At 38.1% G+C, this 24549-nt stretch overlaps 1 protein-coding gene across 3 annotated transcripts in view; it reads left to right on the forward strand.

Moving 5' to 3' along the window:
* LOC115216587 (GTPase-activating protein skywalker-like) overlaps nucleotides 1-24549 on the forward strand; it is a 95150-nt gene that overhangs the window by 39751 nt on the left and 30850 nt on the right. For all 3 annotated transcript variants that reach the window (XM_036506875.1, XM_036506876.1, XM_029786054.2), the window contains 4 exons: nucleotides 3284-3594; nucleotides 8549-8650; nucleotides 9591-9681; nucleotides 17301-17392. In XM_036506875.1, the coding sequence (XP_036362768.1) occupies nucleotides 3284-3594; nucleotides 8549-8650; nucleotides 9591-9681; nucleotides 17301-17392 (596 nt within the window). The remainder of the gene's footprint in view (nucleotides 1-3283; nucleotides 3595-8548; nucleotides 8651-9590; nucleotides 9682-17300; nucleotides 17393-24549) is intronic.

A 24549-nucleotide genomic window follows, 5' to 3' on the forward strand; every position in this document is an offset into this window, starting at 1 on the left:
AATCAGTTGACAACTGATGGTGGTGTGTTTATGTCCCCATAACCTGGTGGTTTGGCAAAAGAGACCAATAGAATAAGTACTAGGCTTACAAAGGCCTGTAGTTGATTTCTTTAGCTAAAAAATCCTTTAAGGCAGTGCTCCAGCATGGCTGCAGTCAAATGACTGAAACGTGTAAAAGAAGAAATTGGCATAAATATTGCAAGGCATATTTGTTTTACTCCAACAACTCTGTCACAAAGTCCCTTATGGAATTATAATAATAACGCTCTGATGCAATACCAGGTAGTGGATTTCAATTCTCTGATGCAATAAGAGGCAGTGGGTCCCATGGATTCTGATTTTAGCCGGTTGAAATGCAAAAGGCTTAAACAACTTTGCATATATTTTCTCTCTCTCTCTCATATCATCATCATTTTTTAACGTCCGTTTTCTATGCTAGCATGGGTTGGACGGTTCAACTGGGGTCTGGGAAGCCAGGAGGCTGCACCAGGCTCCAGTCTGATATGGCAGTGTTTCTACAGCTGGATGCCCTTCCTTATGACAACCACTCCATTAGTGTAGTGGGTGCTTTCTATGTGCCACCTTCACAGGGGCCAGAGGAGGCTGGCAACGTCCACGGTCAGTTGATGCTTTTTACGTGCCACCGGCACAGAAATATATATATATGATAACATTGAAACATTTTAATTTAATTTTGATTCGTCAACATTGAAACTTATAATGATGTTTTTCAAATTTTACACTTTTACCATTGATAAACAGAAAATATTGTTGAAACTAGTTTGGTACATATGGAAATAAATGTATTTTAAACATTTATGAGTTTTTGAAATTTAAGTGCATTTTCAGCAACACATTTTCCTATATATTTTTTTCCTGCGAGGAAACACCACTCCCTCTTTTACTATGTGTGTGTGTATATATATATATATATACACTGTTGTGTCTGGGAAGAGTCATTCTCTTTTAGTGCCTTATGATTTAACACACTCACTGGTAAAATTTCCACTCATTTACTTATTTATTCTTCTAAACTTTTCATTGCATCTTGCAACTTCTCCAATAGTTGTTGACTCTGTCCATTATTCAAGCTGTGTTCTTTTTGTTTGTTTGTGCACATGCGTGTGGGTCATTGTGTGTGCACATACACATGTATGTATCTATGCATGCAAGTGTGTGTATGCATGTGTGTGTGTGTGTACCTCTGTCTCCTTGTGTGTGTATATATGGGTTTTTGTGACTATGTACTGTGTCTGTATGTATGGATGTGTATCTCCATATGTGTGGACATGTGTCTCCATGTGTCCTTGTGTGAAGTGAAGTGTGTGTGTATAAGGTTATGTGTTTTAGTCTTCATTTGCATGTGTGTATGTGTGCTTGTCTATTCATATTACTTATGTACTGATCCATCAGTATGTCTATCTGTTTACTTTCAAATCCATTTGCCTACATACATATGCATATATATATATATATGGCCCCAGTGCCGGTGGCACGTAAAAAGCACCATCCGTCCATGGCCGTTTGCCAGCTCCGTCTGGCACCTGTGCGGGTGGCACGTAAAAAGCACCCACTACACTCACGGAGTGGTTGGCGTTAGGAAGGGCATCCAGCCGTAGAAACACTGCCAGATCAGACTGGGCCTGATGCAGCCTTCTGGCTTCACAGACCCCAGTTGAACTGTCCAACTCATGCTAGCATGGAAAGCGGACGCTAAATGATGATGATGATGATAATATATATATATATATATATATATATACACAAACACATACATACATCTGCATAACAGCCCACTGACTATTCTACCTGCATATAAATATAAACTGTAGGTATGGGAGTATGATTACTACGTATATTTCCTATTTAGTACTGGGGATGTTTCATGTATAAGGATGTACTCCTGTAAACAGATAAACAGTTAAAAATAAATAAGTAAACAAGTGGTAATTTTACCTGTGTGTTAAATTATAAGGCACTAAAAGAGAATGACTCTCCCCAGACACAACAGAATATGCTTCAACACATGAACTCACATAAAAAATCTTTCAAACCAAATCCAAAAACAGTTGGCGATTTTTTTTTCCTCCATCTTCCCTTCCTTGGATCTTTCCTTTTTCTGTTTCTGATGAAGAGCTCCGCTTGAAACATTAAATCCTCCTTCTTTCTTTCTTTTCCTGAGCATCCAATAACACTAAACGTCTTCCACGTCCTCGCGTTGTTGTGTTTTCATGTTTGGATTAACCATATATATATATATATATATACATACATATATATATATATATATACATATATATATATATATATATATATATATACATATATATGTATATATATATACATACATGCACAAATAGGAAGATAGATAGATATGTTGATATAAACAGGAAAAATGGAACTCAAACTATGAGTATCTGTATATTTTTATCAATATTTTGCAAAAGTAACAGAGTGGCTCAAGATCTGAGTTTTGTGCGTTGACACATCAAACGCATGAAACTGTCAGACCTTCTGTTAAATATTAATAAAACTACATATATATATATATATATTAGTGTTTTATTAAAGGTGAAAAGAATTTCACAAAACTGATCATCATGAGTTGGTAATTATGAATACTTATAAATACCCTTTTACTTGTTTCAGTATTTGACTGTGGCCATGCTGGAGCACCACCTTTAGTCGAGCAAATCAGCCCTAGGACTTAATCTTTGTAAGCCTAGTACTTATTCTATCAGTCTCTTTTGCCAAACCACTAAGTTACAGGGACGTAAACACACCAGCATCAGTTGTCAAGTGATGTTGGGGGACACACACACATACATATATATACATATATACAATGGGCTTCTTTCTGTTTCCATCTACCAAATCCACTCACAAGGCTTTGATCGGCCCGAAGCTATAGAAGACACTGGAACCATGTGGCTGGTAAGCAAGCTACTTACCACACACCCACTCCTACGCCTACATATAAGCTATTGCATTATTCTAAATACTTGCAACTGTCTGATGGTTGCTTAAATAAAACTCTGGGTAACAGTTAGTAAAATCTTTTTATCTTTAACAAAATACTATTTTACTCAACCATTGCTATTTGAGAACATTTTTTTTTTTAACGTTTTGTACCCATGTGCTTGTGTGTGTGTATACACACACATACATACTTTTTCATCTAACTCATGCCAGCATCAAAAAATGGACTGAAAACCAAAACATTATTGTGTGTAAAAGAAACAAAATATTGAATACAAATACAGATCCTTTTTTCTCTTTCCAGAGACCAAAAACCATGTTCCTGTATCAGTCTTAGGAGACCACAAAATTTCCACACCATATTTCTTAAACAACTTAGGCTTGGAAGAAGTTGAAAAGATTTTGGGAATCATTTCCCATACGAATCCTGATATTTCCTACTGTCCAGTGCTCCAATGTTTGGTCAGTGTTCTTCTTCATTACATGGAACCATCGGATTGTTTTAATACCGTTTACAATTTGTTCCGCAGCAAGGCCCAGTTTTACTTACCCATGAATAAATCATCCCATAACGCAATCAAACTGGTCATGCGTGACCTTTCAAAGAAATATGCAGTAAGTATTTTGACAATAATCTATTAGTTTTGAAAACACTATGTTCTGTTGCCAAATCAAAATGTACCAGAAAATTAAGCATATATATATATATAGGTGGAGGCACAATGGCCCAGTGGTTAGGGCAGTGGACTTAGGTCATAGGATCGCGGTTTCGATTCCCAGACCGGGCGCTCTGAGTGTTTATTGAACGAAAACACCTAAATCTCTACGAGACTCCGGCAAGGGGGTGGTGGTGATCCCTGCTGTACTCTTTCACCCCAACTTTCTCTCACTTTTTCTTCTGTTGGCCTGCTCGCTTAGCTGACTGGGTGGCGTCATTGAAGGCTAAAACAATGCAAAGCGTATTGTTTCCAGCAATGTGTAGCAACATCTGATAGCCTGGTTGGTCACGTGACGTGATATATATATAGGCGTGTGTGTGTATTCACATCAGAAATGGCTCTGATGAAAGTAGCATTAATTTTTTTTTTTAGGTCATTCAATTTTTCTCACTGATCAATAGACCAATTGAGTAAACTTATCAGTAATGTACCTATAATGACTACTGGAAACAGCTGTAAGCCAAAGTTACTCTAACACAGGAAAAATATGTAATGACCATTATTTAAAACATATATATATATATATATATATATATAATATATATATATATATATATATATATATATATATACTCTTTAGTCTTTTACTTGTTTCAGTCATTTGACTGTGGCCATGCTGGAGCACCGCCTTTAGTCAAGCAAATCGACCCCAGGACTTATTCTTTGTAAGCCTAGTACTTATTCTATCAGTCTTTTTTGCCAAACTGCTAAGTTACAGGGACATAAACACACCAGTATCGATTGTCAAGCAATGTTGTGGGGACAAACACAGACACACAAACATATACACACACATACATATCATCATCATCATCATCATCATCATCATCGTTTAACGTCCGCTTTCCATGCTAGCATGGGTTGGGCGGTTCAACTGGGGTCTGGCAAGCCCGAAGGCTGCACCAGGCCAGTCAGATCTGGCAGTGTTTCTACAGCTGGATGCCCTTCCTAACGCCAACCACTCCAAGAGTGTAGTGGGTGATTTTATGTCCCACCGACACAGGTGCCAGACGAGGCTGGCAGACGGCTACGCTCGGATGGTGTTTTTTATGTGCCACCGACACAGGTGCCAGACGAGGCTGGCAGACGGCCACGCTCGGATGGTGTTTTTTATCTGCCACCGACACAGGTGCCAGACGAGGCTGGCAGACGGCCACGCTCGGATGGTGTTTTCTTATGTGCCACCGACATATACATATATACGATGGGCTTCTTTCAGTTTCCATCTACCAAATCCACTCACAAGGCTTTGGTTGGCCCGAGGCTATAGTAGAAGACACTTGGCTAAGGTGCCATGCAGTAGGACTGAACCTGGAACCATGTGGTTGGTAAGCAAGCTACTTACCACACAGCCACTCCTACACCTATATATATATGTATTAAGTATATTCTTCTCTTTGTACAAACTTAATGGATATTATGGAATTCAAGATGCATATCCAGGAGTATTCCCACTGTATGATGACATTTGGTAGCCATCAACTATGGACAAGCTTTGTATAACCTACCACAAGGTTTCTAGCCAAATATTATTCAACTATGCATTAGGCATATGTATATACGTGTGTGTGTATAAATATATATACAACATTAGTGCAAGTGTGGCTGTGTGGTTAAGACGATTGCTTCCTAACCACATAAATCGAGGTTCAGTCTCACTGTGGAGGCCAAGTACCTTCTACTATAGCCCCAGGTCAACCAAAGCTTCATGAGTGGATTTGGTTGATGGAAACTGAAAGAATCCCATTGTGTGTTTTGTAAATGAATGAATGAATGTATGTGTGTGTGTGTGTGTGTGTGTATGTGTGAGTGAGATTTTGTCTGCTTGTTATTCTTTTACTTGTTTCAGTCATTTGACTGCAGCCATACTGGAGCACTGTCTTAAAGGGTCTTTAGTTACAGAAGTTGACTGCAGGACTTATTCTTTGTAAGCCTAGTACTTATTCTATCAGTTGTTAAGTGATGGTGGGGGAACAAACACAGACACAAAGACCAACACACATGAATATGTATATATATATATATATATATATATATATATATACACGACGGGCTTCTTTCAGTCTCCATTTACCAAATCCACTCACAAAGCTTTGGTTGCCGCAAGGTTATAGTAGAATACAATGCTTACCCAAGATGCCATGCAGCGGGACTGAACCCAGAACCATGTGGTTGGAAAGCAAGCTTTATATTTCTTTATTGCCCACAAGGGGCTAAACATAGAAGAGACAAACAAGGACAAACAAAGGGATTAAGTCGATTACATCGACCCCAGTGAGTAACTGGTACTTAATTTATTGATCCCAAAAGGATGAAAGGCAAAGTTGACCTTGGCGAAATATGAACTCAGAACATAGCGGCAGGCGAAATATCGCTAAGCATTTCGCCCAGTGTGCTAACATTTCTACCAGCTTGCCACCTTCTTACCACACAACCATACCTGCGCCTCATCTTGACATTATTTAAATTAATGTCAGTCATACAAACCGTGTCATTCATTTTCAATATTCTGAGAAAACATGTTTGGGAAAATATTCTTTCACTTAAGGTTAATGACAGGAAATAGAAAATTTGCCTCAATAAGCTTCATCCAACCCATGCAAGCATAGAAAAGTGAATGTTAAAACAATGATGATGTGTATACGTGTATTTAGTAGGTTGCTTTAATGAAATACTGTACAAGTTATTATTGTTTAGATGATCATCATTCCACTCCTTACCTGTATTGCATTGTAAATATATTATCCATGCAAAGGTAAGCTAGAATGTCAGAAATGTGAGCTCTATAATATTTGAATAATGATAGAAGCCAATTATTGGTTTTTCAAGTGCATTTAATGATATGCACATTTCAAGTGCTTATGCTATAAGTAGTTGCTTAATTATCCACTTTCCTCAGGCAGTTGAAGCAATATTTATATATATAATATATATATATATATATATATATATATATATATATACACACACACACACACACACACACACATAAGTGCAAAACAATGTGAAAAAACATAGTACTCAAATACCAAGGGTAGAGTAATATGCTTTATTATAAAAGCATATTCATCAAAACTGTCCAACAAATGGGAACATAAAACTGGGTAACAGTTCTGTGAATATTTTGCAGCTTTTAAAATAAAGTGTGTGTGTGTATATATATATATATATATATATATATATATATATTGGGACCTGACTAGTGACCGGGACCTTTGGAAATATGCTGTGCTTGAGAAGACTCGGCAAGCTCAAGTGAAACCATAACCTTGTGGCCTATGCCAGGGGTGTAATGTGTACCTTTCCTTCATTGGACACTAAACTCTGGTTGTGAAGACCTGTTGAGGCAAGTGAAATCGAAATCAAATTCGATGACTGGCATCCGTGCTAGTGGAGCGCTAAGAGCACCATACGAGCGTGATTGTTGCCAGAGCAACAAGCTGGACTCCGTGCCAGTGGCATGTAAAAAACACCATTTGAGCGTGATCGTTACCTGCGTCGCCTTACTGGCACTTGTGCTGGTGGCACATGAAAAAACATTTGAGCGAGGTTGTTGCCAGTGCCGATGGACTAGCTCCTGTGCAGGTGGTACATAAAAAGCACCATTTGAGTGTGACCGTTGCCTGTACCGCATGACTGGGCCTCGTGCCGGTGGCATGTAAAAGCACCCACTACACTCTCAGAGTGGTTGGCGTTAGGAAGGGGTTCCAGCTGTAGAAACTCTACTTGATCAGATTGGAGTCTGCTGCAGCCATCTGGTTCGCCAGACCTCAGTCAAATCGTCCAACCCATGCTAGCATGGAAAGCAGATGTTAAACGATGATGATGATGGTGATGATATATAGATATATATATAAAATGAAAATATGACTGGAGAAAATCACATCTTTAATTGATGATTCCACTATACAATACAAATGATCATTTCTACTTGCATTTATTGGTGTCTGATTGTTTGATTTATTTAACCAAATTCATTTAAAACTGAGTGATTCATTGATATCTGCCTGGATTTTTAAATCCATTTTTCTTCATATATATATAAATATCACCAGTATCATTATTTTGCATTCATTTCTCATTCTGGCTGGAGTAGGATGATTCAACAGAATTTAGCACATGAGGAGACTCTATCCCACTCTGTATCATTTCTGTGGCTAGATCTAGATGCCCTTCGTAATACAAACAACCCTACAAAGTGTACTGAATGCATATTTTCATGGCACCAGCATTATAGAGGTCGTCTTGCCAACAGCAAGACTGAAAAACCCTCATAAGCTCTTCATTATCACTGTCCTGCATATTTAAAGTGGTGAGTTGGCAGTCATTATAGCATTGGAGAGAATGCTTCATGGTATTTGTTTTAACTCTCTGCACTGTAAGTTCAAATTTGGTCACGGTCAACTTTGTCTGTAATTCTTCTTGGGTCAATTTGAAGCAGAATATTGGATCTAATGCCTTGCACTATTTGTTCTGGCACTTTGTCTTCTGAGTTAAAATCCTGCTATGGCTTCTTTGGATAGAAGCTTTAATCTATTGCTTGGGTTAACTTGGCACCTTGGAGAAACATTAATGGCATCAGTCTCACTGGTCTAGGAGAACCTGTGAAGACTATAGCACTGCTCCTTTCTCTAGATCCAGTAAGTTAAAACCAAAAAGCAGAAAGTGAATATAAATTTTTCAGTATTTTCAGATATTTAAAATGGATTTTCCAGTGTAATTGCAAATTAAATAAATACATAAATAATTCTTGTAAATTAATATATTTGGTTATTTTTTTAATTAAAAAACAAAAAAAAACAAAGGATGATCTAAAGCCTTTCCTATTAATTTTCTTTTTATATTTTCAGAGATCTGCTCATAGTTATATCCAGCGGCACAGTAAATCTACAGAAACTGTATTTCATGACTGGCTTTGGTGGATTTTCAGAGACTTACCATTCCATTTTCTGGTTTGTAGCATTTTTTTCCCTTTTGGTAGTTCTTTGAAAATTTCCTGTTTACATTTATTATCTTTTATCTCTTACTTGTTTTGTCATTGGATTGTGGCCATGCTGGGGCACCACCTAGGAAGGGTTCAGTCTAACAAATTGACCCCAGTCTTTATTTTTTAATTTTAAGCATGGTATTTATCCTATTGGACACTTTTTGCTGAGTTATGCTGATAAACAAACCAACACTGGTTGTTAAGTGGTTGTGGGAGACAAACACACACACGTATATATGATGGGCTTCTTTCATTTAAACAAATGGATTTGTTTATGCTGTGCATGAGAAGACCCGGCAGGACAAGTGAGACCATAACCTGTGGCCTCTACCTGGGATGTAGCTAGTCCATTTATGCATAGCTTTCCTTCTTGGGACACAAAACTCTTCTTGCGAAGACCTGTTGAGGCAAATGAAAATCAAAATCAAAATCGATCAACATCAATGGAAATTGTAGCTGTGATACCAGTGCTGGTGACACGTAAGAGAACCATCTGAACGTGGCCGTTGCCAGCGCCGCCCTGACTGGCATCTGTGCCGGTGGCACGTAAAAAGCACCATCCAATCGTGGCCGTTTGCCAGCCTCGTCTATCAGGTAAAAAGCACCCACTACAATCATGAAGTGGTTGGCGTTAGGAAGGGCATCCAGCCGTAGAAACATTGCCAGATCAGACTGGGCCTGGTGCAGCCTTCTGGCTTCCCAGACCCCAGTTGAACCATCCAACCCATGCTAGCATGGAGAACGGATGCTAAACGATGATGATGATGATGATGAAATCCATTTCAAGAAAGTATCAAGCAGGCTACAAGATAAAAGCCTCGAGTTGACCAGCCCCAATGTAGAGCCTCCCTTATTCACTGATGTGTTGTATTTTATTTTCTTTATTCATTCCTGTTTAATTTCAGGTGAAAGTAATTGATTGCTACCTGCTGGAAGGATACAAGGTATTTTATAGAGTGTCCATTGTATTACTAACACTCTTCTCCAAACAATCAGGTAAGTTACTACAATATTTTTTTTAATATATAATTTGTAATAATGTGTAGTAATGTACTGCCTGACCTTGTGGATGTTTCATAGTTGAATTTGAAACAACCACCGATTGTTAAAGATCAATACATTTTAAATGCTACACACACACACACACCATTATAGTCATCATTCAACATCTCTGTCCTTTGTTGGATGGTGTGACAAGGATATAATGATTCGAAGGACTGCATTGTGCCCCAGTGTCTGGGGCTTTTGCCTGGTTTCTACCAGCTGTACCTACCATGCTTGCCAGTATATAAGATGCAATCTACTCTTACACAAGATGCATTCCTATTTTACAAGTATATTTTGCAGACAAAAATCAAATTTAGCATATTTCCCATTGAAAGGTATTTTAAAATGGTTTGGAGCGAGGTGTGTAATGTTTGATTCTGTGTATGTAAATACAATGTTGTGACATCATCATCATTTAGTGTCTGCTTTCCATGCTAGCATGGGTTGGACAGTTCAACTGGGGTCTGTGAAGCCAGAAGGCTGCATCAGGCCCAGTCTGATCTGGCAGTGTTTCTACGGCTGGATGCCCTTCCTAACGCCAACCACTCCGTGAGTGTAGTGGGTGCTTTTTACGTGCCACCCGCACAGGTGCCAGACGGAGCTGGCAAACGGCCATGGACGGATGGTGCTTTTTATGTGCCACCGGCACAGGGGCCAGGCGAGGCTGGCAAAAGGCCACGGACGGATGGTGCTTTTTACGTGCCACTGGCACGGGGGCCAGGCGACTCTGGCAACGGCAGTATAATAAAAAAAATAATAAATGCGCCCTTTTAAAGTCTAGCCAAGCTCATGGGCCCGGTTTCCCAGTTTCAATGGCGTATATGTTCCCCAGCTGAACGGGACGCCAGTCCCATCGCAGCGTTACATATTTTTGCCAGCTGAGTGGACTGGAGCAACATGAAATGAAGTGTTTTGCTCAAGAACACAACACGTCGCCCGGTTGACGGGAAGTGGTGGCATTGTTCCTGCAGATTCACCCAGACTATTCGAGCTAATTCCTTTTCGGTGGAAAAACCATTTGACTGATATGAATGTGGGTAACTGTCGTCACTTTCGGTTGCTGTGGCTATTTACTTACTGTTTTTAGAACAATTTACTTTCACTTTTTTACGTGAATTGCAGGAGTGGCTGTGTGGTAAGTAGCTTGCTTACCAACCACATGGTTCGGGTTCAGTCCCATTGCGTGGCACCTTGGGCAAGTGTCTTCTACTATAGCCTCGGGCCTACCAAAGCCTTGTGAGTGGATTTGGTAGACGGAAATGGAAAGAAGCCCGTTGTATATATGTATATATATATATGTGTGTGTGTTTGTCTCCCCAAAGTCGCTTGACAACCGATGCTGGTGTGTTTACGTCCTCGTAACTTAGCAGTTCGGCAAAAGAGACCAATAGAATAAGTACTAGGCTTACAAAGAATAAGTCCTGGGATCAGTTTGCTTGACTAAAGGCACTGCTCCAGCATGGCCACAGTCAAATGACTGAAACAAGTAAAAGAGTAAAACAGCCAAATGTGTCATATGGGAGAGAAAGAGAAGTGTGTTAGTAGTGAGGGCTAGGAGAAAGGGATTGCTATTATGTGATTAGTTAGTTGGGGAAAGAGGTAGATAGAAAGAGAGAGAGAAAAAGAACATGTTTAACATAGGGGTGTGTAATTTAGTTGAAAGGAGAGGCAAAGAGAGTGTGTGTTTAACGAAGGGAACACAACATGGCTACACACTCAAATTCTTTAGAAAATCGTAGAACTTCATCTTATGATTTTCAAAATAACTATAGAATTTCCATGGGTACTAGTAGTTATTATTATATTTATTATTATCGAGGCAGCAAGCTGGCAGAATCGTTAGCACACCAGGCGAAATGCTTAGCAGTATTTTGTCTGCTGCAACATTCTGAGTTCAAATTCCACCGAGGTTGACTTTGCCTTTCGTGCTTTCAGGAGTCAATAAATTAAGTACCAGTTATGAACTGGGGTTGATGTACTGCAATGGTCAGCTTTGCTTTTCATCCTTTCAAAGTTGATAAAGCACTGGACAAGCCCCCAACACCTTCAAAATTTCAGGCCTTGTGCCTCTATTGGAAAGGATTGTTCTATTTATTCTTTGAGAAAATTGAGAAAATTGTATGTTCGCTGATTTATGGACTTTGTTCTGTTACCATACTGTGAGCTGAATGCAACTCTTTTGATACATGAGTTTGCCCTTGATTCTGTGACACAAACTTCCTGTTTTAAAGTTATCTTAAATAAAAATATTTATGAATTTGTTTTGCAAGATTTCTGGTGTGATAAGAAGAAAAAAAATATGACTATCATAGTGCTCTCTTTCCTTAACGTGAAGCTTCCTATCCAGGACATGTGAGCATGCGCACAACATCCAAACACCGCGTAGCTGGAACAGTGAAGCACACACTTCTATACAATGATTTCTGTATTTTTTCATAAACTGGGGGATGGCTACTGACATTAAGCTTAAAGATTATATACTGTACAAGTATAAAGAAAGAATTAAGAAAAAAGAACTCATTATATTGAATGTTATGGATATATCGAGTGGAAATAGGCGGGTGCTGCAGTTCCGCAGTGCCTATACACGAGTAGCCACTGTAAACATCCATTGATTGTCCCCTTCTCCAAATTTCAGACCTTGTGCCTATAGCAGAAAGGATTATTATTATTATTTGCACTGTATTTGCTAAATTTATTTTCTTTAAGGATGTTAATGAAGAATTCATATAAGGTTGTTAATATTATTTAACAAAGGCGGCGAGCTGGCAGAAACGTTAGCACGCCGGACGAAATATGTAGCCGTATTTCGTCTACCGTTACATTCTGAGTTCAAATTCCGCTGAGGTCAACTTTGCCTTTCATCTTTTCGGGGTCGATAAATTAAATACCAGTTCCACACTGGGGTCGATATAATCAACTTAATCTGTTTGCCTGTTCTTGTTTGTCCCCTCTATGTTTAGCCCCTTGTGGGTAATAAAGAAACAAATATTATTTAACAAATTGTGCTTTTTTTCTTAACATGTGACAGTGGTGGTGGGGTTATTAGATATAGCAGCCAAATGACTCTCAAATCATATTTCTTTAAAAATAAAAAGTTACATTGAACAATATAGTCCCTGATATACAAAACATATGGAATGGTCACAGCTGGGGAATTTATAATCATTATTCAGTTCAATCACAGTTACACAATAAACAGAACTGAGTTATAATAATGATTTTGTCATTGTTTAGTGCCAGCACAGTTGCAGTTGAGCATACTTAAGATCAAAGGTATTCCAGCTGTGACCATCTCATTGATTTTGTCTCTTTTACTTGTTTCAGTCATTTGACTGCAACCATGCTGGAGCACTGCCTTCAAGGGTTTTTTTAGTCGAAGAAATTGACTCCAGGACTTAATTTTTCTTTTCAGCCTAGTGCTTATTCTATCGGATTCTGTTGCTGAACTGTTAAGTTATGGGGATGCAAACACACCAACACAAGTTGTCAAGCGGTGATGGTGTGACAAACACAGACACAAAGACATACATACATGTATATGTATGTATGTATATATATATATATATATATATATATATATATATATCATAATCATCATTTAACGTCTGCTTTCCATGCTGGCATGGGTTGGACGGTTCAACTGGGGTCTGGGAAGCCAGAAGGCTGCACCAAGCCCAGTCTGATCTGGCAGTGTTTCTACAGCTGGATGCCCTTCCTAACGCCAACCACTCCGTGAGTGTAGTGGGTGCTTTTACGTGCCAGACGAGGCTGGCAAACGGCCACAATCGGATGGTGCTTTTTACATGCCACTGGCACGGATATATATATATATATATATATATATATATAAGGAGAGTTTATGAAAAAAACAAAAGATGAAGAGAGGTAGTGTACAAAACAAATGAAAGGGACACAGAAAAAACAAGGAGAGAGACAAAGAGAGAAAAAAATATATGTATATACACATACACAATGGGCTTCTTTCAGTTTCCATCTACCAAATCCACTCAGAAGGCCTTGGTTAGCCCGAAGCTATAATAGAAGACTCATGCCCAAGGTATCACGTAGTAAGACTGAACTCAGAACCATTTGGTTGAGAAGCAAGCTTTTTATCACATAGCCACACTTGTGCCTGTTACTGTGTAGGATTGTATAAGTCAACGTGTCCATCCTATTTTCCAGAATGATATGATTTGTTGTTGTCTTGTAGTGGTTATACTACTTGGGGTGCCAATCATGTGGTAGGCAGCTGAGAACATGGATTTGTACAATTAAGTCAGACCTTGAATCTATATCTAGACTTCACATATATGATATCAGCTGATGGAATCATGATTAGGTGATGATCTTTACATCAGATGTCCATGATTACGGAGTGCGTCCAGCTATTGTTTGTGAATCTGTGGTTTCACTGGCTAGAATTGGCTCAATTATTGAGTGAATGCTGATATGAATACTGAGTATTGCTATAAATCTGAAATGACCATAAAAGACAAAACACATTTTGGAAATTTCCAACCTTTTTGAGTCATAGGAATTATCATCATTGTTTAGCATCCGCTTTCCATGCTAGCATGGGTTGGACGGTTCAACTGGGGTCTGGGAAGCCAGAAGGCTGCACCAGGCCCAGTCTGATCTGGCTATGTTTCTACAGCTGGATGCCCTTCCTAACGCCAACCACTCCGTGAGTGTAGTGGGTGCTTTTTACGTGCCACCGGCACAGGTGCTAGACGCGGCTGGCAAACGGCCACGATCGGATGGTGCTTTTTACGTGCCATCAGCACAGGGGCCAGGCAAGGCTGGCAATGGCCGGTGAGGCTGGCAACGGCCAGGTGAGGCTGGCAACAGCCAGGCGAGGTTGGCAAGGTAGTGAGCTAGCACAATCATTAGCATTCTGGCCAAAATACTTAGTGGCATTTCATCTGTCTTTACGGTCTTAGTTCAAATGCTGCCGAGGTTGACTTTGCTTTTCATCATTTTGGGGTTGATGAAATAAGCACCAGCTGAACACTGGAGTTGATGTAACCAATTAGCCCCTTCTCCCTCAATTTTCAGGTCATGTGCCTATAGTAGAAAGGACTATTACTTTATTTATTTATAGGCACAGGAATGGCTGTGTGGTAAGTAGCTTGCTTACGAACCACATGGTTCTGGGTTCAGTCCCATTGCGTGGCACCTTGGGCAAGTGTCTTCTAGTATAGCCTCGGGCTGACCAAAGCCTTGTGAGTGGATTTGGTAGATGGAAACTGAAAGAAGCCCATCATATATATATATATATCATCATCATCATCATCATCGTTTAACATCCGCTTTCCATGCTAGCATGGGTTGGACGTTTCAACTGGGGTCTGGGAAGCCCAAAGGCTGCACCAGACCAGTCAGATCTGGCAGTGTTTCTACAGCTGGATGCCCTTCCTAACAGCTATATATATATATATATATATATATATGTGTGTGTGTATATGTTTGTGTGTCTGTATTTGTCCCCCCCAACATCGCTTGACAACCGATGCTGGCCCCGTAACTTAGTGGTTCAGGAAAGGAGACCGATAGAATAAGTACAAGGCTTACAAAGAATAAGTCCTGGGCATCGATTTGCTCGACTAAAGGTGGTGCTCCAGCATGGCCACAGTCAAATGACTGAAACAAGTAAAAGAGTAAAGGCGATAAACTGACAGAGTTGTTAGCATGCTTCACAAAATGCCAGAGCTTTGTGTCCATTTTTATATTCTGAGTTCAAATACTGCAATGGTCAGCTTTGCTTTTCATCCTTTCAAAGTTGATAAAGCACTGGACAAGCCCCCAACACCTTCAAAATTTCAGGCCTTGTGCCTCTATTGGAAAGGATTGTTCTATTTATTCTTTGAGAAAATTGTATGTTCGCTGATTTATGGACTTTGTTCTGTTACCATACTGTGAGCTGAATGCAACTCTTTTGATACATGAGTTTGCCCTTGATTCTGTGACACAAACTTCCTGTTTTAAAGTTATCTTAAATAAAAATATTTATGAATTTGTTTTGCAAGATTTCTGGTGTGATAAGAAGAAAAAAAATATGGCTATCATAGTGCTCTCTTTCCTTAACGTGAAGCTTCCTATCCAGGACATGTGAGCATGCGCACAACATCCAAACACTGCGTAGCTGGAACAGTGAAGCACACACTTCTATACAATGATTTCTGTATTTTTTCATAAACTGGGGGATGGCTACTAACATTAAGCTTAAAGATTATATACTGTACAAGTATAAAGAAAGAATTAAGAAAAAAGAACTCATTATATTGAATGTTATGGATATATCGAGTGGAAATAGGCGGGTGCTGCAGTTCCGCAGTGCCTATACACGAGTAGCCACTGTAAACATCCATACCTGTTTTCAGACATTTATTAATAAATAGTTGCATATGTTCCGAGAAATATAATCTTTGCTTTCATAAGTTCCAAGTTACTCTAATGGGTGAAAAAAATTAGGTATGTTTGTCAAATATGTATGGATGCCAGGAGAGACAAAAGGTTAATTTCTTTGCTTCATGAAGATGAGGTCTCTTAGAGCTGTTTATTCCTGGAATTCTACTGCAGAGTATTATAACAGGTCACCCTAAATGTTAATAAACTGGTTGGTTTAGCAATAAGATTTTACAATGAAACTGTTTGAGTTCAGGATTTGTGTAAGGCAGTTTAAAGTTAGATTAATGGAATTTTTGATTCAAGGATATTTTTTATTTTGAAAATCGAATACACTGAGTTAATCTAAAATTATAGTGGTGGGCGTGGTAGGAATACACAATAATTTTAAAAATTGGATCTTTTCGGTTTGAACGGCAGTTTTTTAAAATAATTTCCATGTAACTAAACACTTTTAAACTTCGAATACTGGTAGAATGTGTTTATAAAACATCTTTTTCTCTTGGCTTTATTGAGAAAATTCTATGGTTTGTAAGATATTTGTTGTTTTTTCTTCTTCAATTTCTGCAATTTCAACCAATCAATGACGTCTATTGAGGTGAAAACATTCTTTGCCGTATGAATATGTCCCTCGTTTAAGAAACAGATTGGGTTTATTTACATTTCTGAAGAAAAAAAAGTACCCTTCCCCCCACCCCTAGCCCTAACCCTAAAACAGATTGAAATGCAATAGATCGATACTAGGGTCATAATTATGGGTGACAATTTCATATGACACCGCTAGAAAAAACTGCCCTTCAAACCGAAAAGATCCAACATTTTGATAGTAAGCACACAGTGTGTACCAGTCCAGACCATGATGATAACTAAGGAAAACAACACGGTAAAACATTAGCTACATGAAGATACCATTTCTATCTGCCTAACTTCACGATCACCACACCAATAGCCACGCAAAATGTAGGAGGTTTTTTTGCCTTATACGTTAAACACTATTTTTAATGTTTTAATTTTCTATACGTATTTTATTACTACATGTTTTGCTGGATTTTACCATCCCTTGTATAAATTTATTTCAAATTTCACAAGATGATTTAGCTAATTTTACAAAGGAATCTTTTTTTTTTTAATAATGAGTATTATCTTGGTCTTTTTTCTAGGAAAACAGCCTCTATCTGCTAACCACACCATTCAACAAGCTGTTCAACATTCTATAGAAAATCTGTCTATTCGTGTGGATAAATTCAGCAAGGTAAGAAAAATTCAATGCATTCTAAATAGAATTTCTTTTTCGTGAGCAGATTCTGCATTTTGTGAATATAATAAATTTTATTAGTTTTACTTCCTTTTAAAGAGGATGTTAAGCTATTAAATACTTCCTATATAAGACAGTCTTGGTTCAGCATTATAGGTGAATGAAACAGCTCGTTAATTAATTGGTACAACGCCTCCAGTGGTACCACACCTCCTTAGTGTTCATTCTTATATCTTGGTGGATTGGTTCAGGAAGACTCAAGAGTTATTCGACAGTTTGTTAGTACCTATAGCACAGCACTGGTGATGGTATTCCAACCGTGACTTTTCGGTCAGTATTCTAACACACATTATTAATTTCGCTTTCTTCAAAATTAATGTAACAATTTTGCGTATGTATATGTCTACACGCATATATAATAAACACATGTAATTTTTCAGTATTAGTAGACGACGCCATTCACTTTTTTTTTTCTTCGCCTCTTTATCTGTCTTGAGGGAACGTTGCGTGGGTGAATGACGTTGTCTACTAATACCGAAAGATTGGCTTATCTCGTGTATGTCTGTGTATCACGTATGCACCGTGAGTACTCAGGATAGGCTACAGTAATTAAAGTAACTTAACAACATAGGGCTGTATCACAAGACATATGTTATAATTATAGATGTGTGCACCCACCCTCAGAAAAAAAATGTATATTTTTAAATGGAGTTTTCAGAGGTATATTTTAGACTACATTAAAGATTGTCTCCGAATTTGACGTGGGGGTCGGGGTTCAAGTACCTCGGCTGTCTCTTTGTTCTGATGAGGTACGTGAATTATCATCCCCACCATCAATTTATCTTCTCAAATTTCGACATAATCGTAATCTACAACATCTGAAAAGTATCTGTTGAAAATGTCATCTTAAAATATACGTTTTTCAGAAAGTTATGAAGAAACAAAGTCGGGGGTAGGTTAGACACACATCTGTAGTAATGCCTAAAAGGTACTTGTCTATTGTCGTGGTCCCGGTTTCGCACACGCGAATTCGCGCGCGCGCGCGCGCCAGACGTGGTGCTCGATACTCGAGATCCTACGAGGTGACTTGCGCATGCGCAGTGCAGAATTCGCGCATTGCGCGTTAACCCCCCCCCCTAAAAAAAGGTGTTGGATTCACTAAAAATATATGTGTGTGTGTGTGTATATATAACATTTTCCATTTACACAAAAAAATTACATAGTCGCTTTCCTCGCGGATTTACAGATAAATGAATTAATTACTATTTTACAGAATAAAATTAATGAATTAATTATATAAATTAAATAATTCTTGAAAATTAATTAATATTAATAATATTTTTTGAACAAAGTAAATAATTTATAAAACTTGGTTAATAATTTTTTTTACACAAACGCGAACGTATATAATTTGTGAAACTTTTTTTTTTTTTTCAGACGTATATAATTTGGTAAATTTAATGAATTAATTTCTTCTCATCATCATCATCGTTTAACGTCCGTTCTCCATGCCAGCATGGGTTGGACGGTTCGAACCGGGGATCTGGGAAGCCAGAAGGCTGCACCAGACTCCAGTCTTATCTGGCAATGTTTCTACAGCTGGATGCCCTTCCTAACGCCAACCACTCCGAGAGTGTAGTGGGTGCTTTTTACATGCCACCCGCACAGGTGCCAGGAGAGGCTGGCAACGGCCACGGTCGGATGGTGCCAGTCGAGGCGGCTCTGGCATCGGCCACGATTCGGATAGTGCTTTTTACGTACCACCAGTCCAGGGGTCCTGGCATTTGCCGGGTGCCACACTTGCCCCAACATGTCTTCGCAAGCAAAGGGGGTTGGCGTGGGTGCCTGTCGTGGGATGAGGTTCGATATCAACTTCGCTTGCCTCAACAGGTCTTTGTGTATAAATGTATAAATTTTTCGCACTAAATTCTTTCCGTAGAATTTATCAAAAAACGCGCAAAATTATTCCGTAGAATTTATCAAATTAAAAAACGCAAAATTAATATATTTTTTGAAATTGCAAATTATTTAGAATATAAAACAAATGAAGTTAAATTTAAAAATAAATGTCATATACTTATACTCTGTAAGGTGCTGTGTTCACACTTCAATTTACTATTTTCTAGAAATGTTGCTTTTCTAATTGAAACAATTTTTCTCAATCTCCATTTAAAAGTCCATAATGCCTCTTGAGCCATATCAAAATGAACAACTTTGAATTACGCGGCGGCGGCGGTGGTGTGGTGGTGTGAGGTTCTAATTTTTTTTCTGATCTCTCTTTGCCCCCTCTTTATCTCAGTTGTTCATTCCGCTAATATTTAGAAAAATTTTCGCGCCCATTTTTGTTGTCGCGGGAAAAGATGAACGATTTAAAATAAATATATCTTATTGTAGTGTGAGAAAGTATATTATTCTGATGACAAAATATATTATCTTTCAAAAACATCCCAAATTTATAGACTATATCGTGTAGGTTTAAGAAATATATATATATATATATATATATATAAGAGAATGAAACATCTTTCATCTGTCTCCCCACCACACCTCCATCTAGGGGGGCAAAGAGAGATCAGAAAAAAAATTAGAACCTCACACCACCACCACCGCCGCGTAATTCAAAGTTGTTCATTTTGATATGGCTCAAGAGGCATTATGGACTTTTAAATGGAGATTGAGAAAAATTGTTTCAATTAGAAAAGCAACATTTCTAGAAAATAGTAAATTGAAGTGTGAACACAGCACCTTACAGAGTATAAGTATATGACATTTATTTTAAAATTTAACTTCATTTGTTTTATATTCTAAATAATTTGCAATTTCAAAAAATATATTAATTTTGCGTTTTTTAATTTGATAAATTCTACGGAATAATTTTGCGCGTTTTTTGATAAATTCTACGGAAAGAATTTAGTGCGAAAAATTTATACATTTATACACAAAGACCTGTTGAGGCAAGCGAAGTTGATATCGAACCTCATCCCACGACAGGCACCCACGCCAACCCCCTTTGCTTGCGAAGACATGTTGGGGCAAGTGTGGCACCCGGCAAATGCCAGGACCCCTGGACTGGTGGTACGTAAAAAGCACTATCCGAATCGTGGCCGATGCCAGAGCCGCCTCGACTGGCACCAATCCGACCGTGGCCGTTGCCAGCCTCTCCTGGCACCTGTGGGGTGGCATGTAAAAAGCACCCACTACACTCTCGGAGTGGTTGGCGTTAGGAAGGGCATCCAGCTGTAGAAACATTGCCAGATAAGACTGGAGTCTGGTGCAGCCTTCTGGCTTCCCAGATCCCCGGTCGAACCGTCCAACCCATGCTGGTATGGAGAACGGACGTTAAACGATGATGATGATGAGAAGAAATTAATTCATTAAGTTTACCAAATTATACGTCTTTAAAAAAAAAAAAAGTTTCACAAATTATATACGTTCGCGTTTGTGTAAAAAAAATTATTAACCAAGTTTTATAAATTATTTACTTTGTTCAAAAAATATTATTAATATTAATTAATTTTCAAGAATTATTTAATTTATATAATTAATTCATTAATTTTATTCTGTAAAATAGTAATTAATTCATTTATCTGTAAATCCGCGAGGAAAGCGACTATGTAATTTTTTGTGTAAAATTGAAAATGTTTATATACACACACACACACATATATTTTTAGTGAAATCCAACACCTTTTTTTTAGGGGGGGGGTTAACGCGCATGCGCGAATTATGCACTGCGCATGCGCAAGTCACCTCGTAGGATCTCGAGTATCGAGCACCTACGTCTGGCGCGCGCGCGCGAATTCGCGTGTGAGAAACCGGGACCACGACAATAGACAAGTACCATATATTTATTACATGATTAATAAAACAAAGAGCAATCCATCGTTTTTTATCTCGGAAAAGTGAAACTATTTGTTCGGCAAGTTCCGTAAAACCATTTTATGTCGTCACTTTTTCAGCTTAGATGCACATAAACATAAATACACAAAAATACAGAGATAAGCGATTCGTGAAAACAAAACATTTATGTATGTGTATCTACATACACAAGGTGTTTTTCACTGTTCAGCTGCAATAAGTAAATTTTATACATAATTTGCCGAGCAAATAGTTTACTTTTCCGAGACCAAAAACGATGGATTGCCAAATAAAGAAAGTGATAGTTTTCAATATTTTTAGTTTCAAATCAGTTTTTTAAAAGGATCTTTTCGGTTTGAACAGCAGTTTTTTCTAGTGGTGTCTTACTAGAAATTATGTTAAAAACTGCCGTTCAAACCGAAAAGATCCTTTTAAAATTTAGCTCTCCTTACAAAGTGAGCCAGTGATGATTTCTAGTGTACCACAAAGTCAAAAACATTCTTAACCACAGTTGTACGGTATGGTTTTAGGGTGATTGGCAGTTATTTCCGGCATGTCGAATTGCTGTGTAGAGGCTTCTCCTTGGCTTGATGTTGGTAGTTTAGTGTCAGTTTTGTACATGTTGAATGGGCAACAATTGTTGTTTGGGCCACTAACTACCCTGCTCAAGCATTCCAACCATGACAATTCCGTATTTTAAGGCTATGGGTTCCTCGGGTCTTCAAAAAAACCTTTTTTTAACAATACTAAATTATGTAGCTTTAATTAGTCAATTATTAAAGCTGGCAGAAACGTTAGCACGCCGGGCGAAATGCGTAGCCGTATTTCGTCTGAGTTCAAATTCCGCCGAGGTCCACTTTGCCTTTCATCCTTTCGGGGTCGATAAATTAAGTACCAATTACACACTGGGGTCGATGTAATCGACTTAATCTCTTTGTCTGTCCTTGTTTAGCCCCTTGTGGGTAGTAAAGAGATAGGTATTAAAACGACAGAGGGAGAAAAGAGACAGAGAAAGGAAAAGACATAAAGGTAGAAAAAGAGAGGGAGGGAAAGAAAGGAAGGGAGGGGGAGGGAAAGAAAGGAAGGAGGGGGAGGGAAAGAAAGGAAGGGAGGGGGAGGGAAAGAAAGGAAGGGAGGGGAAGAAAAGAGAAAGAAATAAAGGAAGGGGAGAGAAAGAGGTGAATGAGTTGGGATTGATACTGAGGAAAGGAAGAAGGTTGTTTGATCTCAGCGAAAGTACAGAAGTGATATCAACTGAGTTAAAACTGCGCTCAAACACAGACAACCGTTGAAGAAGAAATTTTCGAAGATGAGAGGGAAAAAGCCTGCGTCTAGCAAGATCAGAGAAGTAAATAAATATATTTAGTAGGACATTTTTTTTTTTTCTTGGATAACTTGGCGTTTCTTTTGTGTGTAATACATATTTGTAGTGTGTGGCATGGATGGATGAGATAGACATCTTAGGGAAACCGTTTTATTCGATTTTTAATTTTATGTAACTTTTTTGTTGTGTTCATCTCGGACCATGTCTTTCAATCTTGTAGTAGGACAATGCTAAGGACCTCGTCTATTCCCCACGCCCCCTTTTTTTAATGTCTGATTTAAATTAATTGTTCCTATACGCCCAAAATTTGACAGCCACATTATTGGGTTTCCATTTAGGAGAAAGCCAAAACAAATAAGGTAATTCTATGAATTCATATGACACTTTATTTTTTGTTAAAAAAACATAGACATATCGGTGTATAAAAACGTTTGATTCATGTTTTGAAATGGTCAATGTTTATTCTTTTACAAAGGGAGTCTTGTTGTGACTAGCCTTTCTGTTTACTTAGGACTTCAGTATCTAATATGCATAATCGTTAGCGCGTCGGACAAAACGTTTAGCGGCATTTTTCGGTTGTTTACGCTGTTAGCTCAAATCCCGTGGAGGACAAGTTTGTCTTTCATCCTTTCGGGGTCGATAAAATTGGTACCAGTCAAGTACTGGGAAAGACTTCCTCCCGTCCCCCACCCCATTTTCTCGCAATTTTTTTTTTTTTTACCAAAAACTCCCGTTTTCGGATACGAATATTCCGGAAAATTGCCCAAAATCGGCATTTTGAAATTTTTGCTTAAAATTTCTTCATTTTCCACTTTTTTCTCTAAGCCTAACTACAAATTTTGGGGGAAATTTTTTGAGAATCATAATCTCCGTATTTTTCCGCATATTTTGAAGAAAAAAAACTATTTCTGAAAAAGTTTAGAATGAAGAAGGTGGGGGGAGTAATTTCAAAATGTCGATTTCTGCCAAATTTTTTGCAGATTCGTATTCTAGCTAGAAAAAAATTTTAAAGAGGGTGTTTGGTGGTACAAAACGAAGTCTTGCCAAGTACTGGGGTCGATATAATCAACTTGGTCCACCTCCCCTCTCAAAATTACGAAGATTTTTTTTTTTTTGCATTTGGCATTCTTTCGGTTTGTGATCACAATTTGAAAGTAATTTGAATTGACTCTGACATTTTCTGCAAATCTTGGTACAAATTAAAATAACTTTTTTCTTTCATATCCATGTTCCTTTAATAATAAATCATAAATTATCACAGACTTTTCGGTAAATTTTTACAAAAAAAGAAAAATTTCCCAAAAATGGGGGGGGGCTTCCTCCTTTTTCTGAACCACCAAAATAAGGGATTTGCGAGAAAGTAGGAGGTCAGGGGAGTTGGTTCCACGCGAAAAATCGTTTTTTTTTTTTAAATGCATAGTAAAAATTTACCAGCACGCGGTTCACTAAGAAAAAATAACAAGGATTTTATGCCTGGAATCAAGTACCCTGACCTCTTAATATGTCGCAAACCCCTTATTCTTAGTGGACTGTGTGCGGGTGTACTTGTCCAAATTTACCAACCAAACATTGGTTTTCGTTTCATAAATAATTTGTTATAAACATTGACTGAGGTTTTTCATAATTTTCATTCAGATATCAAACGTTTGAAATTATCTAGCGCGCCAAAAACCGTAATTTTACGGTACATCATTCTGTTTCTGGGCTATAAACTAAAATTACAACTGTGCCATTGTATCGAAACAATTTTACGAACTGAAATTTGTTGAAAAACATGTTTCAGTTTCATTTCTTAGGTTCATTCACTTTTTTCAATAAATTATTGCATTCTTTCGTTACTAGCAACAAATGTTAAAATCATATGATCTTTAACGAAGGAATTCCCATTTTTTTTTTATTATTCAGGATCTAAATTTACGTTGTATAATACAAAAATATTAAAAAGAAAATTTTTAACCCACCGTTTCTTTTT

This window comes from Octopus sinensis, linkage group LG10 (genome assembly GCF_006345805.1).
Source record: "Octopus sinensis linkage group LG10, ASM634580v1, whole genome shotgun sequence".
NCBI classification, from domain to species: Eukaryota; Metazoa; Mollusca; class Cephalopoda; order Octopoda; family Octopodidae; genus Octopus; species Octopus sinensis.